Source organism: Blennius ocellaris (genome assembly GCF_963422515.1).
Source record: "Blennius ocellaris genome assembly, chromosome: 10".
Lineage (NCBI taxonomy): Eukaryota > Metazoa > Chordata > Actinopteri > Blenniiformes > Blenniidae > Blennius > Blennius ocellaris.
In genome coordinates, this window is record NC_137659.1 from 1,403,314 (window position 1) to 1,418,728 (window position 15,415).

Here is a 15,415-nt window from a genome sequence, read left to right on the forward strand (position 1 = left end):
CGTGTCTCTGAGTCCTGCCTGCACACTGAGCTCGGCCTCGTCGAGGCCTTAAAGGATCCGACGGAGCAGGTTTGAGTGGAACTACAGCCGTTTCTTCTCAGACGTGGTTGTGTTGTTTACATTTCCAGAAACACACACACACACACACACACACACACACACACACACACACACTCACACACACACGCGGGGCTTTTCGCCGCGGCCACACCTTCTGCTCCGTTTGACCTGCCTGATTTCCTCCACACGTGTTTGTCTCTTCCAGAGCAAAGACAAGTTGTCCCCGTTCACCAAGACTCCCAAGCTGGACCGGAGTGAGCTGCTGGGGAAAGAAGGGAAGGTCAAGTCTTCCATGAAGCGCAAGCTCTCCTTCACCACCAGTCCGCCCCGGACGGAGGAGCGGGACTCTGACACCGGTAAGAAGGAGCCGCCATGCTGGCTTGCTGCCACGTCGTCGTACTGCCCCCTGGTGGCCGCTGCCTCTCAGGGTCCCTCCCATGTTCTGCAACCGTCTGCAAAATCCCACCACGCTGGTGAAGTTGTAGCCGCGAGCTGCAGAACAACTCCTCTGTAGTTTCAGTGACTATTCACACCTTCAGCAGTTTTAGTTTTTTGTTGCTTGTTTCCTTTGACGTTGTCGGTTTAGGCGTCACGGCCGACATGCGTTTTGAAAATGTTGAAAGCCGTGCTTGGAGATCTGCACTGTGCACAGAAAACGACTGTAAAGATGCTATTTTGGAAGAGGTTTATATTTAGTGTGGTTGTTTTTTTTTGTGAGTACTACATTGTCCTGTTGCTTTTTCTCAATAACCTATGGAAAATCCTCAAGGGAAGTAAAGCCCATTCAGAGCCAAGAGTGTGTAATATTTGTCGGCGTTATGCCCTTTAGCAAGGTATTTCACTGGAAATGGGGCATGTAGTGCAAAGTATAGAAATACCTCTCAACAATTTTCAGTACACGCAGATTTTGTGTGTTTAAAAAGGATAATAAATCCAGCGTAATATCACAGTTTGCGCTTTAGATCCCGATATGCCATCTGGCTTGTAAATAATTCTCTGTATTTGTGTTTTGCCCTACAAATCTCCATGTGAAGGGAGAGAAACCGACACGGCTCGCGTCTTTACTGAATTGATTCCAGGGTGTGAAACGTCTACGACAAAGTGGGATGAGAGAGAAGCCTGGAAAATAATAAACCGTCCTCTTAGAAATCGCTTCAATCTCTTAGCGCTTCCGCTGCGACGCCGAGGACGACGCAGCGTCTTCAGCTGGAACGTCACGAGCGGCGTGCGGCTTTCCCAGAAACTGTCGTCGTGTTTTGTTTTGTTTTTTTGGGGATGAAACGCACACCGAGCTCCGTCTTAATCCCCCCCGCCTTGCGTAAACAGCGCTCTGCTCTCCGTCACTTAGGCCCGACTCTTCACTGTGTGTTTATGCCGTCTAAAAATAGGGCGGCGTGTCGTACGGCCGCAATTACGCCGAGTGGAGCGAGCGTGTTTAGGGACCGTGCCCTCGAGGGCCCGCAGGTTCGCCTTCATCTCCTCCGTAGAGCCCGAGCTCAAACTTGGCGACCTCCATTGTGTGGTCGTCCCGCGTCGCCCGGGGCGACCGGGAACCCTCAATTTTGGGGGGGAAAAACACAAACAAAACACTGCAAGTATCATTTATGCTGCACAGGATCTGAAGCTGAACGAGCCTGGAGGGCGGCTTTGCCTTCCAGCAGCCCCCCTTCCTCCTCCTCCTTCCTCCTCCTCCTCCTCCTTCCTCCTCCTCCTCCCCCCAGGTGCTGCTGCTGTGTGGCGCAGCTCGAAGAAGGAGGGGAGAGAAGAAGAGTCTGCTGACCGGCTCGGATGGGATCGTCTCTCCTGCGTCGCCATGACTCATAATCTGTGTGCGACTGTGTGTGTTTGAGTACATGTGAAATGAGGAGGATGAGAGAGAGAGTGAGCGTTAATGCAGTGCTTTCCCTCCCTCCCTTCCTCCCTCCCTTCCTCCTCCTCCCTTCCTCCCTCCCTCCCTCTCTGCTTTGCACTGTAGATGACTCAGACCCAGGCCAGTCGAGTGAGACCTGGGGAGAGAGATTAGTGGCTCCCTGCAGGATATACGCAGGTAATCGCTGCGGCCCGACCCTCAGCGGACCCCCCCCCTCCCTCCTCCCTCCTCCCTCCTCCCCCAACTGTCCTCTTCAAGCCCCCCCACCACCACCACTCCGCTGTAAACACACGTACACACATGCACGTGTGTGTGGGTTTTTGGCCTTGCATCAGACCTGTCGCGGCTCACGCATGTCTGTGTTTCACCGGAGACACGGTGGGGATGGGGGGGGGGGGGGGGGGGGACCGGGGGGATGGGGGGGGTCGATGAGCCGTCTGCACTTGGCTGCTTTAAAATAATGCTCTCTATTCCGCCACCCACCTCTCCCTCCTTCTTCGTTTTTGTTATAACCTCACACTTGTCATCTGTTTCTCTGCGTGCTCAACAGATACAAGAGAAGGAGGAAAACACGCCATTGTTAACAATAAACCTGCTGCTTGTCAAAAAACAGCTGCCTTGGTTGTTTAGTTTTTTATTTTAGTCTTTTTTTGGTTTTGTTTTCTTTAACCATTCTCAAAAAAAAAAACCCTCTTCTCTCGTTCCCGCCGCAGATAAAGATGGACCGGACAAGAAAAAGATGAAGAAGGAGGCGGGGGGCAAGAAGTCCCAGGCCCCCAACCTCCTGTTTGGATATCCGCTGTCGGAGCGCAAGCAGATGGCTCTCCTTATGCAGATGACTGCCAACAGTCCAGGTTGGTGTTCCTGCCCTCTCACCTCCACCACGTCCTCCAGACGCCCGGGAGTCTGGAGGACGTCAATGATAAGTCACAGGTAAATCCAAGTGTTTGTCCCGAGGGCCAATGTTTGACGCGTGTGTCCCCCCCCCCCCCGCCCTCCGTCCCGCCCAGACTCCACACCCAGCCACCCCTCGCAAACCACCCCGGTGCAGAAGAAGGTCCCCAGCAGCGCCTCGTCCCGACAGAAAGACAAGGTCAACAAGAGGAACGAGCGAGGAGAGACGCCCCTTCACATGGCGGCCATCCGCGGAGACGCCAAGCAGGTCAAGGAGCTCATCAGCCTGGGGGCCGACGTCAACGTCAAAGACTTTGCAGGTACGGCGCCGTCGCCAGGCGAACCCTCCGTTAACGGCCTCCGTTGTGTCTGCGCGGCGGTTAATAATGACGTGGAGCCGGGTGGCAGCCGCTGATTAAAAGGCGATGTCGCCTGATGAGATAATGCACAACAGCAATCAGTCGGGCCCATTACTGCCTCCGGTGAGGGATGTTGTGTTTTGGTGTCGCAGAAATTGAGGGCGCGGCCGCTTAAACGCCACGCTAATTGCAGACGTGACTCTCATCAAGCCCCTCTGCCGTTGTTCTTCACGCCCTCGCCAGGTTGGACTCCTCTCCACGAAGCCTGTAACCTGGGCTACTACGACGTGGCCAAGGTTCTAATAGCAGCGGGCGCCGAGGTCAACACGCAGGGTCTGGACGACGACACGCCGCTCCACGACGCCTCCAGCAGCGGGCACAAAGACGTAAGAGCTTCTCCCACACGGTCACAAGTTTGGCTTGCATCTCGGTGAATGTTTGGAAGCTGTTTACAAGTTCTGGTTTAAAATGCCGTCTTCTTTTTTGACCAATGTTCCACTTCCTGGTCGGTATTTGATCCCAGCTTGTCCCATTCCAGTTCAATTTCTCAGTCTATCTGCATTATAATAGCGTTTTTATTGCCCCTTACTATTGTGTGTTAGCGCCGTCACAACATTCTCTTTTAACATTGCCACAGAGTGACAATAAAGAACTTCTATTCTTCTATTCTATTTTATTGGTACGACTTTGAAACCCGTTGAGTGAGATTTCTGTCACGTGAGTGTTGGAGGTGATGAGTTAGCAGCTCCTTCAGACATCGAATCACATTTTTACTCTGAAGAGAAGAAAGTTGCCTTGCCTCTTGACGTCTCTTTTAAGTGACGTGAACTGGTTTGGTCAATCATTTCAGCATAAAGCATCAGATTAGACCAGTAAGACCGGTTTGACATTTTTTTTCTCCAAATCCTTCGCTTTTTCTCTCGCTGAACATTGTCGACTTTACAGCAAGCCTTCATCTTCCCCTTTCGAATTCTAACATTTCTTCTGTTTTCTCCAGATTGTGAAGCTTCTCCTTCGCCACGGTGGCAACGCCTTCCAAGCCAACAAGCGCGGCGAGCGGCCGGTGGATGTCGCCGACTCTCAGGAGCTGGAGCAGCTACTAAAAGGAGAAGTTCCCCTGTCGGACCAGGAGGACACGTCTTCAGGTACAACTGCTTTTAAATTTGCATTGATATACAAACTTAAAATGTTACTTGTTATTCCATAGGATCAGATGGGTTTTGTCATAAAGTTTTATACACACACACACGGATGCACTTGATTTGACTTGTATTGTTTCTGACCCTGGTCTTCTTTGCTCCACAGAGTCTGAAGACCCCCCATCAGTCAACCTCTCCAGTGTGGACGACAACATCGAAGACTCCGAAACCGAAAAGGACTCTGACGGCAAACCGACCACGAAAGCGTCGTCGTCCGTCCCCGGGCTGGACGAGTACGAGTTCAAGGACGAGGAGGAGGAGGAGGATCTGAGCAAAGCCCTGAACGACCGGCACATCCTCAGGCGGGAACTGCGGCAGCGGGAGAAGGAGGAGAAAGATCGGAACCACGTGGCGGGGAAGCAGAGCGCCAAGGGGGACTCCGCCGCCAAGTCCAAAAAGCAGAAGGGCTCTCGGGTCCACTGCAGCTCGGACACGTCCAGCGACGAGATGGAGAGTCTGTCCGAGAAAAGAAACTCCCCCACCTGCTCGCAGAGCTCCGAGAGCCTCAGGCCGGACACGAGGTCTAAAAAGGACAATGCTGAACAGAAGGACAAGGGCAAGGTGAAGAGGAAGAGCAAAAGCCAGAACAAAAACAAGGAAAACCAAGAGGACGGCAAAGAGAACAGCAAGACTTTAGTCCTGTCTCTCGCCGCCGTGTCCGAGACGGAGAAGGGCCGAGAGGAGGACTCCTTCAAGATGTCCTTCAGTCCCAAAGACGACTCGTCCGTCCACCTCTTCCACCTGTCGTCCATCAAATCCCCGAAACTGAACCACAGCCTGACGGACAAGCAGACGCCGCTCAAGCAGGAGAACACCAAGATGTGCGTCTCCATCAACGACGGCCCCTGTCCGGTGGACGGGGTCAAATACAACCACTACACGGAGGCGGAGTACTGCACCGAGGGGTCCAGCACGAAGGGATGCAAGCACAAGGAGAAGAGCAAACATCAGCAGAGGGACTCCGGCGTGGACGGCGAGGACGGCCGCTCCAGCCCCTACAAGGAGGGCGGCGTGGGAAACAGCGTGGACGCCAACGACGGCGCCTCGCGCAAGACCGACGTGGACGGCAAGGTGGTGAAGAAGCACAAGCTGAAGCACAAAGAGAAAGACAAACACAAGAGGGAGTACGAGGCGGAGCGCGGCCGCCACCGGCAGAAGGAGGCCAAGAAAGACGGCCACAGGAATCTGGAGTTCGACCGGGAGTTCTGGAAGGAGAATTTCTTCAAGAGCGACGAGGCGGACGAGCCGGCGGCGGCGAGGAAGGACGGCGACGAGAACGTCTCGCTTCAGAAGGGCGGCGGCGACGCCTCTCCCGTCAAGGACGAGAGGGCGGCGAGGGAAAAACACTCGGGCGGCAAGGAGAAGAGGCCGAGGGAGGAGCGGGAAAAAGACAAGGCCGTGAAAAAGGAGCGCAAGGAGGAGAAGGCGAAAGACTCCAGGCCCGGCGAGCGTGACGAGAAGGTGGACGGCCAGGGCTCGGGGCGGATTCCTGAGGAGCCGCTTCAGAGCCACGGCATGAAAGAGGAGACGGAAGAGAAAGCCATAAGTGGGATCGCGGCTGATCAGGAACAGCTGGAGCCCTCTGAGAAAGCCTCACGCGAGAAAACCGACAAGAGACTCCCGGCAAAGGAAAAGGACTTAGAAAAAATGGAGAAGAGGCATCCCGACAAGGAAAAAAAGATTAAGACGGAGCACTCCGACAAAGCGGAGCCGGCGAACTCGGTGGATCGCTGGAAGGAAAAGGAGAGAGCGGCGGCCGTCTCCTCGCTCTCGCCTGCAGACAAAAGCTCCAAGGAGAATGAAAGGCTGAAGTCTTTAACCGCGACGAAAAAGCACGACGACGGCAGGAAGAATAAAGATAAGTTTGACAAGCGATCTGAGAAGGAGCGGCCGGACCGGGAGTACGGCGATCACCGAGAGAGGGATCGCACAAACTCTGACAGGAAAGGAAAACCTCTGGAGAAAATCCCAGATCACAGTAAATCCGACCGCTCCAAAGAAAAGGACTGCGACAAGAAAAAGAGGGATAAAGCGAAAGACGGGACGTTGTCCTCAAACTCCAATCTCAAGTTGCTCTTGGAAGAGAAGAAAGGCTATCTCTCCGAAAGCGGCAAGTCTTTATCCACGAAATCAAAGGAGGAAGTTGTGAAGGCGCCGGAGAGAGATCGCGACCGGCGGGACCGTGACCGAGACGCCGACCGACACAAGGATAAGGACCGACACAAAGAGTCGCGCTCCCAGCAGCCCAGGCCCGGCAAGGCCAAGGCGGCCGAGGCCGACGCGGACAAGCCCAAGTCGAAGCCGGCCACGCGAGACGCCAAGCCGAAGGAGAAGCGGCTGGTCAACGACGACCTGATGCAGACCAGCTTCGAGCGCATGCTGAGCCTGAAGGACCAGGAGATCGAGCAGTGGCACCGCAAGCACCTGGAGAAGATCAAGCAGAAGGAGCGCGAGCGGCTCAAGCAGCGGCCGCTGGCCGAGCTGAAGTCCAAGCTCAAGGACAGGACCAAGGCCGAGACGTGCCTGAGCAAGGAGCTGGTGCGCTCCAAGAGCTCCGAGACGTCGGACGGCCAGGGCCGGGACAAGGCCCCGAGGGAGGGCTCCAGTCCCAGGACCATGTCTCTGGACGGGCGGAGCCTGCCCTCCATCAGCACCAAGGTCATGTCGGCGGTGGAGAACTGCCTGAGCAGGTCGCCGCGGCCGGAGGGCGAGCGCTGCGGCCTCATATCCAGGTCCGTGTCCCTGGTCTCGGTGGCCAGCTCGGAGGACTCGTGTCAGGCCACGACGCTGACGCCCAGGAACGTGGAGTACGACTCCGACATGAACCTGGAGGCGTCGGACTCCCAGCCCGCCTTCCTGCAGTCTTCCCTCATCATTCAGGCCACCAGGTCCCCGTCGCTTCACGACAAGGACTGCAACAGTCTTCCAGACGTCCCGCAGAGCAGCCGGACGCCGCTCGCCGCCCGGCACGAGTCCCCGTACCTCCGGGCCATCCTGGACGAGGACGCCAACGCCGCCGCGGAAGGCAGGGCCGCCGAGAGCCCGCCGAAGTCCGCCGCGTCCTCGCCTCCCGGGGAGGAGCCGAGAGCGAAGGAGGCGTCAGAGGCCGAGGACGGAACCGACGTCCCGCAGCTCTCGACTTCGCTCCCCGACGCCGCCGCGGCGGCGGAGAAGAAGGAGCCGAGCTCCGCCGGATGTACCGCAGCACAAGATCTTCCAAGTACAGCACTTCCGCCGTCCGCAGTCTCCCAGTGCGGCGGCTCCCAGCCGGCGGAGCAGAACCCTCCGCCTCCCTGCGACCCGCCGGCGGCCAACGACGTCCAGAGTCCGGCGGAGAACTCGCCGACGGACTCCAGTCAACCTGAACCGGAGCACGTTTCCGGTTCCGCAGCTTCTCCGGCCGCCGAGTCCACGGTTCTTTTAAATGTCCAGCAGAAGGAGCCGGCGCCGCCGCCGTCTCCTGGCGACGAGACCCAGCAGAACGCCGAGCCCTGTCCCGCACCGGCGCCCGAGTCCGAGAAGGACGAAGTCCTGGAAGACCCAGACAAACCAGAAGCGGACAGTTCGGAGGCCGTTTCGGAGAACCCCAGAGCAGAAGCGGCGGCAGCGAGTCCCGTACCGTCCACCAGCTTCACCGAGGTTCTACCGTCCCCCGAGTGCACGGCTTCCCAGGACGACGTCGGCGCATACAACCAGGACGTCAAGAATCCCAGACCTTCCGGTGACGCCGCCGGGCCGCTCCTCGACGCTCAGAGCGAGAAGGACGCCGCGCCGCTTCCAAGTCCCGAGCACAAACCCGAGGACGTGAGCGACGTCCCCCGGAGCTCGGAGAGCAGCTGCGGCGCTGCCGCCGCCGCCGCTTCCCTCGCGTCCGAGACTCCAACCGACGACAGCGCGAGCGAAGAGAGCTCGCCGGATTCCAAAGCGGACGTCCTCTCGGAGCCGATGGACGTGACGCCCGCCGACGAGAAACCGGAATCATCGTTGTCGTCGTCGTCGTCGTCGATGTCCGCGGAGGAGCAGAGTCGCTGCGCGGTGCAGCCGGCAGCTCAGGCCGACCTCAGCAGCGGCAGCAGCAGCTGCAGCAGCAGCAGCTGCACCTCCGGACGCTCCTCGCCAACGTCTGGCGACCGCGACTCCGACTCCTCCGGCGCCAAGTTCAGGATCCGCTCCGCGGACGACGAGGCGGACGTCCACGTGCCGCACCCGCGCAAGAGGAAGATGCTCAAGGTGTCGTCGTCGTCGTTCCAGCCGAGCGGCGCCGGCCTGCAGGACGGCGAGCCGGGCCAGCCGGGCCAGCAGTCGCTGGCGGCCATCGTGGACTCCGTCAAGCTGGAGGAGATCGAGCCCTACCAGACGGAGCGCGCCAACCCCTACTACGAGTTCCTGCACATCCGCAAGAAGATCGAGGAGAAGAGGAAGGTGCTGTGCAGCGTCACGCCGCAGCCGCCGCAGTACTACGACGAGTACGTGACCTTCAACGGCTCCTACCTGCTGGACGGAAACCCGCTCAGCAAACTCTGCATCCCCACGGTGAGGAAGGACGGGAGGACTGGGGGGAGGAGTGGAGGAGGACGGGGGGAGGACGGGGGGAGGAGTGGGGGAGGACTGGAGGAGGATGAGGGGAGGAGTGGGGAAGGGATGGGGGAAGGAGTGGAGGAGGACTGGGGGGAGGACGAGGGGAGGGATGGGGGGAGGAGTGGAGGAGGACTGGGGGAGGGAGGAGTGGAGGAGGACGGGGGGAGGACAGGAGGAGGACGAGGGGAGGAGTGGGGGAGCATGGGGGAGGACAGGAGGAGGAGTGGAGGAGGGATGGGGGAGGAGGGATGGGGGGAGGACTGGAGGAGGAGTGGAGGAGGACGGGGGGAGGAGTGGAGGAGGATGGGGGGAGGACAGGAGGAGGAGTGGAGGAGGGATGGGGGGAGGACTGGAGGAGAAGTGGAGGAGGACGGGGGGAGGAGTGGAAGAGGACGAGGGGAGGAGTGGAGGAGGATGGGGGAGGACAGGAGGAGGAGTGGAGGAGGGATGGGGGAGGACTGGAGGAGAAGTGGAGGAGGACGGGGGGAGGAGTGGGGGAAGACTTGGAGGGAAGACTGGAGGAAGACTGGAGGACTGCCAACCTCCACCTGCTGATGAGCTCTCTCTCTCTCTCTCTCTCTCTCTCCCCCTCTCTCTCCCTCTCCCCCCCTGCAGATCACTCCTCCTCCCTCGTTACCGGAGCAGCTGAAGGAAATGTTCAAGCAGCAGGAGGTCGTCAGGATGAAGCTGCGGCTGCAGCACAGCATCGAGAGGGTGAGTATCTTTAAAGAGTCGTAGTGACGGAGGAGTGGAGGAGGAGAAGTGAAGGAGGAGTCTCATCCACCCCCCCCCCCCCCCCCCCCCCCCCTCAGGAAAAGCTGATCGTTTCAAACGAACAGGAAGTCCTGCGGGTCCACTACCGGGCGGCGAGAACCCTGGCCAACCAGACGCTGCCCTTCAGCGCCTGCACGGTGCTGCTGGACGCCGAGGTGTACAACATGCCTCAAGACGTACAGGTAAGGCCACGCCGCCGCCGCCGCCGCCGCGCCGTCGCTTCCAGACGAGTTTTGTGACGAGTCGTCGTGTTCGCAGAGCGACGACGGGAAGACGTCGGTGAGAGACCGGTTCAACGCCAGACAGTTCATGTCGTGGCTGCAAGACGTCGACGACAAGTTCGACAAACTGAAGGTGAGAAATGAAGCCATGAAGTGTTTTTAATGCATTTTACTCTCTTTTGAACACGTTTATATAATCTCTCTGTGACACACGTACAGTTTTTATGATAGATAGATAGATAATTACTTTATTCATCCCCGAAGGGAAATTGTCTTGTTGCAGCAATCTGGTACATACGAATATTATAAAATACGATAGAATAAAAGTAAAAAATAAAAATATCTGGATACAAGACATAAAGTAAAGCACAGAATGGAACATGGGCACTTAGAAATAAACAGGAGATTAAAGCAAGATAAATAAATAGTAAGGTGCAGAGCCATTAGAAGTAGGCATTATATAATAATAATACAGATAATAACAGTGTGAAATAGTGTATAATACTCGTGTATAGTACTACTAATAATGGTAGCAATAAAATAACTATATATATATATATATATATATATATATATATATATATATATATATATATATATATATATATCAGTAATAATAATAATACCAATAGCATTTTATGCATTTTATTTATTTTTTTTGGTCTTTTTCTATCTTTTTGTGGCTCTTGAACATTTGGCGCTGACGAGTTTGGCTTTTGTTTTTTGTTTTTTAACCGTAAAAATAAAATTCTAAAGTGAGAAACGCATCAACAACGACAGAGAGACTGAAAACAGTGTAGTTGGTATGTTGGGCCACTAGTTGGTGCTGTTGTTTGTTTTTGTAGTGAAACCTCACACACACACACACACACACACACGAACAGTGGGAGAACAAGGAGAGAAGTTGAATTATTATTATGGTGACTTTCAAAATAAAATACCCCCCCCCCCAAGTCCCATGAGACTTGGGGGTATTTAACTTTAACTTTAACTTTAACTATTTCACTTTAAATTGTTGCCACAGACTTTTCTGACTTTACAGGAAGAGAAAATAAGAAATCAGTCGCTCTCGAGTTAAAAAAAAAACCTGCGTCGTGAGGATTTGGGTATTTTGGAGTTTTTAACCGTAAAAATAAAAGTCTAAAGTGAGAAACGCATCATGTTTTGCATCAACAACAACAGAGAGTCTGAAAACAGTGTAGTTGGTATGTTGGGCCACTAGTTGGTGCTGTTGTTTGTTTTTGTAGTGAAACCTCACACACACACACACACAAACAAAGTTGAATTACTACGATGACTTTCAAAATAAAACACCCCACGAGAATATGGACAGTTTGACTTTAAATTGTTGCCACAGACTTTTCTGACTTTGCCGGAAGAGAAAATCAGAAATCAGTCGCTCTCGACTTCGTGCGTCGTGAGGATTGTCGCCACCTAGCAAAGCGCTTCGTCGCCACGCGGGAAGTGACGTGTCGGCGCTCTTGTGCCCCCCCCCCTCCCCCCCCCAGACGTGCCTCCTGATGCGGCAGCAGCACGAGGCGGCGGCGCTGAACGCCGTGCAGCGGCTGGAGTGGCAGCTGAAGCTGCAGGAGCTGGAGCCCGCCACCTACAAGTCCACCAGCATCTTCGAGATCCCCGAGTTCTACATCCCGCTGGTGGAGGTCAACGACGACTTCGACCTCACGCCCATATGAGCCGCGGGGGGGGCGGGGCTTACACCGCCGGGGAGGCGGGGTCTGGAGGGAGGGAGGGAGGGGGAGGGGCCTGTGAGGAAGAAATTGAAATGTGAAGCACTTAGCGTATGTGGAGCACTTGGGAAACTTCACTCCAGAGCTCTTTTACCGAGGGGGGGGGGGGAGCGCCAGGGGGACTGAGGACGATGGGGGGGGGGGGGGGGGGGGGGGGGTGATCCAGATCCGGGTCCAGGAGGTCTGACGTGTGCCGCCCGGCGCTGAGCCACGCTTCAGAAGAAGACGAAGAAAAAAGAAAAGACAAAAAGGTTTCAACTGTTTGTAAACGTGCGTGTTCATACATTGTGTACAGACTGTGCTCTTAATTTTTTAACTTATTTTATACATAAGAAAATTGTGCATTTGTAAATAGTCATGTAATTATTGTTTGAAGCCTGTAAAAATGACAAATATTAGATATTTTGATTGTAAACTTGTTCTGTCTGATGTTTTAATGGACCAAAGTTGTTTTTTACATATATACATATATATATATATATATGTATATATATATATATATATATATATATATATATATATATATATATATATGGAGTGTCCTACTCGTCCGTGATGTTCCTGTTGTTGTTCAGCATGTGTTGTTTTTGTTTTTTTTCCTCGTTTGTTTGTTTGTTTTCTACCGTTTCTTCCCTCCTCATCTGGAGCTCGGCGCCACAGCTGGTGTTTTTTCGACTTTTGGCAATTAAATGCTGTGCATGCGTTGCGTTCTTTGTACTTATTTCCTAAAGAGCTGTACTGTGGATTTACTCGTGAAGGTTTTTTTTTTTGTTTAGTTTTTTTTTTTTAACTGACGTGTTCCAGCTTTTTTTTTTTTTTTTTTTTTTTTTTTTACGTTTTTCTTTTCCGCGGTTTCTTTTCCTCTGTTTTCCCCCGTTGCGTTGCGTTGCGGCCTCGCTCCTCATGTGTTTCTCCATCGTGTCTCGGCGCACGCCCGAGTCTGCTGTGGCTTCGGAGGGGAGAAGAAGAAGAAGAAGAAGAAGAAAAAAGAAGAAGAAGAAAAGAAAAACATAATTTTACAGTTTCAATGTGAGATCACAACAAATCCTATTTTTTCAACATAATGCCTTTTGAACGATAGTTCTAAAAAAAATGTCTATTTTAATATTTACTTGTTACATGACTTGTACATATTTGTAATATATAATTGAATAAATTTTATTTGTTGTCAAATTTAAATTTGGTTCACTTTTTTTTTTTTTTTTTCTAGAAAGATAAAAGATGCTTTGTTCCAGAAAATCTTATTTTGAAAGGCAAATTGCGGGCTTCCTGATGGATTTCGGTCTGGGGTGTCGACACGTGACTTTTTTATCATAATGAGACAAACAAGCGGGTTTTGGTTTGATTTTCCTGTGACACTCCTACAGGCCGTAGTGGCTGTTTTAAGCCTTTCTAGGGGGCGCTAGAGAGCACGTTCTGGCACTCTGGGGGTTAATTTAGACATTTTTCTTAAATTTTTTGCCATTTCTTTATAAGCATGACGAATTGTTATTTTTTTTTTAGTGTTCAGTGAGTTTAATTTACGTCTAATGACGCTGCAGAATAATAATAATAATAATAAAAAAGAAGAAACGTTCCAAAAACAATCCGGTCCCTAATTACAACTTATATACAATTATAGAAAGTCACAGTTTTTACTACTATTGATTTTTAACCTTCATATTTGACTATTTAAAGCTGTTAAAACGTGAATATTTGCTTTCCAGCACAACTGTGATTCTCTAATTGTAAATTAATTTTAACATAATGCAAAATATGTCTTATTTTTATATTAACAGCCACAAATGTGAAATAAAAGATTAATTAAAGCATATATAAAGAATTTTTTAGTTTATTTAACACTTTAAACACTATTTATTTCCTATAAATTGCGCAGAATTCAACCTAAAGCCTTCCAGGTTTGCTTCGCCCCCCTGCGGTGAAGGATCTGGCCTCGGCCAGCAGGGGGCGCTGTGGAGACTCCGGACAGAAAAGCGCCTCCACAAGTCAATATTAAGTTGTATTCACAGCGAAGCTGAACCTTTTTATAAATCGATTCGTGGCGCCAGGTTCTGGACTTTGAGGAATTATTGTGGGATGTTTGAATATTGAACGTATTCTGACTGTGACACGAGCTTTATTTCATTAAACAGGCTTTTATATAAACACTTGGATTATGTGGAAGGTTTCCTTCAGGAACACATGAGATTATATCAGTGGGAATAACCTTGTTTTTTATTTATTTGCTGTTTTTTTTACAGTTTTGCTCATTTAAAATTCATTTCTGCTTCACATTTGAGCCAAATTTAATCTGTTTTAAGTTGTTTCACCGCTTTATGTTCTTTATATCTGCTGATTATGTGACAAAGTTTGTGTTTTGGTCGTTTATTTGTTTATTTCTGTGGTTAACTCATGTCCAGTAAAATCGTTAACGTCGTTTCTTTGACTGTGGAGCTGAAAGTTTATTATTTGTGCTTCTCGTCAAGTCTGCAGGGAATTAGTTTGCTTTGTTTGTTTATTTGTTTGTTTGTTGCTGGGTGGGAAAAAAACACTGTTGTCTAACTGGGAATCATCTATCTGGGAAAAACTTGCCTAACTGGGAATCGTCTATCTGGGGGAAAAACACCGTCGTCTAACTGGGAATCGTCTATCTGGGAATCGTCTATCTGGGGGAAAAACACCGTCGTCTAACCGGGAATAGTCTATCTGGGAATCGTCTATCTGGGAATCGTCTATCTGGGGGAAAAACACCGTCGTCTAACCGGGAATAGTCTATCTAGGAATCGTCTATCTGGCAAAAAACACTGTCGTCTAACTGGAAATCGTCTATCTGGGAATCCCCTATCTAAGAATCGTCTATCTGGGAATCGTCTATCTAGGAATCGTCTATCTGGGAATCGTCTATCTGGGGATCCTCTATCTAAGAATCGTCTATCTGGGAATCGTCTATCTAGGAATCGTCTATCTGGGAATCGTCTATCTAGGAATCGTCTATCTGGGAATCGTCTATCTGGGGATCCTCTATCTAAGAATCGTCTATCTGGGAATCGTCTATCTAGGAATCGTCTATCTGGGAATCGTCTATCTAAGAATCGTCTATCTGGGGATCCTCTATCTAAGAATCGTCTATCTGGGAATCGTCTATCTAGGAATCGTCTATCTGGGAATCGTCTATCTAGGAATCATCTATCTAAGAATCGTCTATCTGGGAATCGTCTATCTAGGAATCGTCTATCTAGAAATTGTCTATCTGGGAATCGTCTATCTGGGAATCGTCTATCTGGGACGACACCTACATCCCCTGTGAAGTATTACATTCATCCTGGAGTTTCCAACTGTTTCCTTTATGGCTGAATGGAAGGAAAACAATTAGCTCGTGCATAATGTATTCACCCCCCCTCCCCCCCCCTCTCTACACCCCCCTCCCCCCCCCCCCCCCCAGGCTGCTGGTCGAGCCTGTTTGATGCAGTTTCACAGGAACACGTGTAAACACCTGTGGAGTTAAATGGCCCGTCAGAGCGTTTGTATGGCGGCGACAAATGAGCTCCACAGCGGGGGGGGGTGGAGGTGGTGGGTGGAGGGGGGGGGGGGGGGGGTCAGCTCCACAGCTTCCGATGCGCCTTTTCTCACCTAACGAGCGCTGATAAGAGCGTCACTCACAGCGCGAGAAAGAGAAGCTCCACCCGCCCGCCGCTTCCTCCGCCTCGCCGGGTGGAGGAGTCACTCTTTACGC

The 15,415-nt window shown here is 52.1% G+C and overlaps 1 protein-coding gene across 2 annotated transcripts in view; it reads left to right on the forward strand.

The window, feature by feature from the left end:
* Positions 1-11,650, forward strand: part of ankrd12 (ankyrin repeat domain 12) — a 39,276-nt gene extending 27,626 nt beyond the window's left edge. The window contains exons 3-13 of one of the 2 annotated variants that reach the window (XM_080503192.1): positions 266-416; positions 2,036-2,107; positions 2,644-2,784; positions 2,941-3,144; positions 3,427-3,569; positions 4,181-4,328; positions 4,489-8,915; positions 9,576-9,674; positions 9,773-9,916; positions 9,993-10,088; positions 11,464-11,650. In XM_080503192.1, the coding sequence (XP_080359318.1) occupies positions 266-416; positions 2,036-2,107; positions 2,644-2,784; positions 2,941-3,144; positions 3,427-3,569; positions 4,181-4,328; positions 4,489-8,915; positions 9,576-9,674; positions 9,773-9,916; positions 9,993-10,088; positions 11,464-11,649 (5,811 nt within the window). In that variant the 3' untranslated portion in view covers position 11,650. The remainder of the gene's footprint in view (positions 1-265; positions 417-2,035; positions 2,108-2,643; positions 2,785-2,940; positions 3,145-3,426; positions 3,570-4,180; positions 4,329-4,488; positions 8,916-9,575; positions 9,675-9,772; positions 9,917-9,992; positions 10,089-11,463) is intronic. The other variant, XM_080503193.1, reaches the window with a different exon arrangement.
* The last annotated feature ends 3,765 nt before the right edge of the window (positions 11,651-15,415 follow it).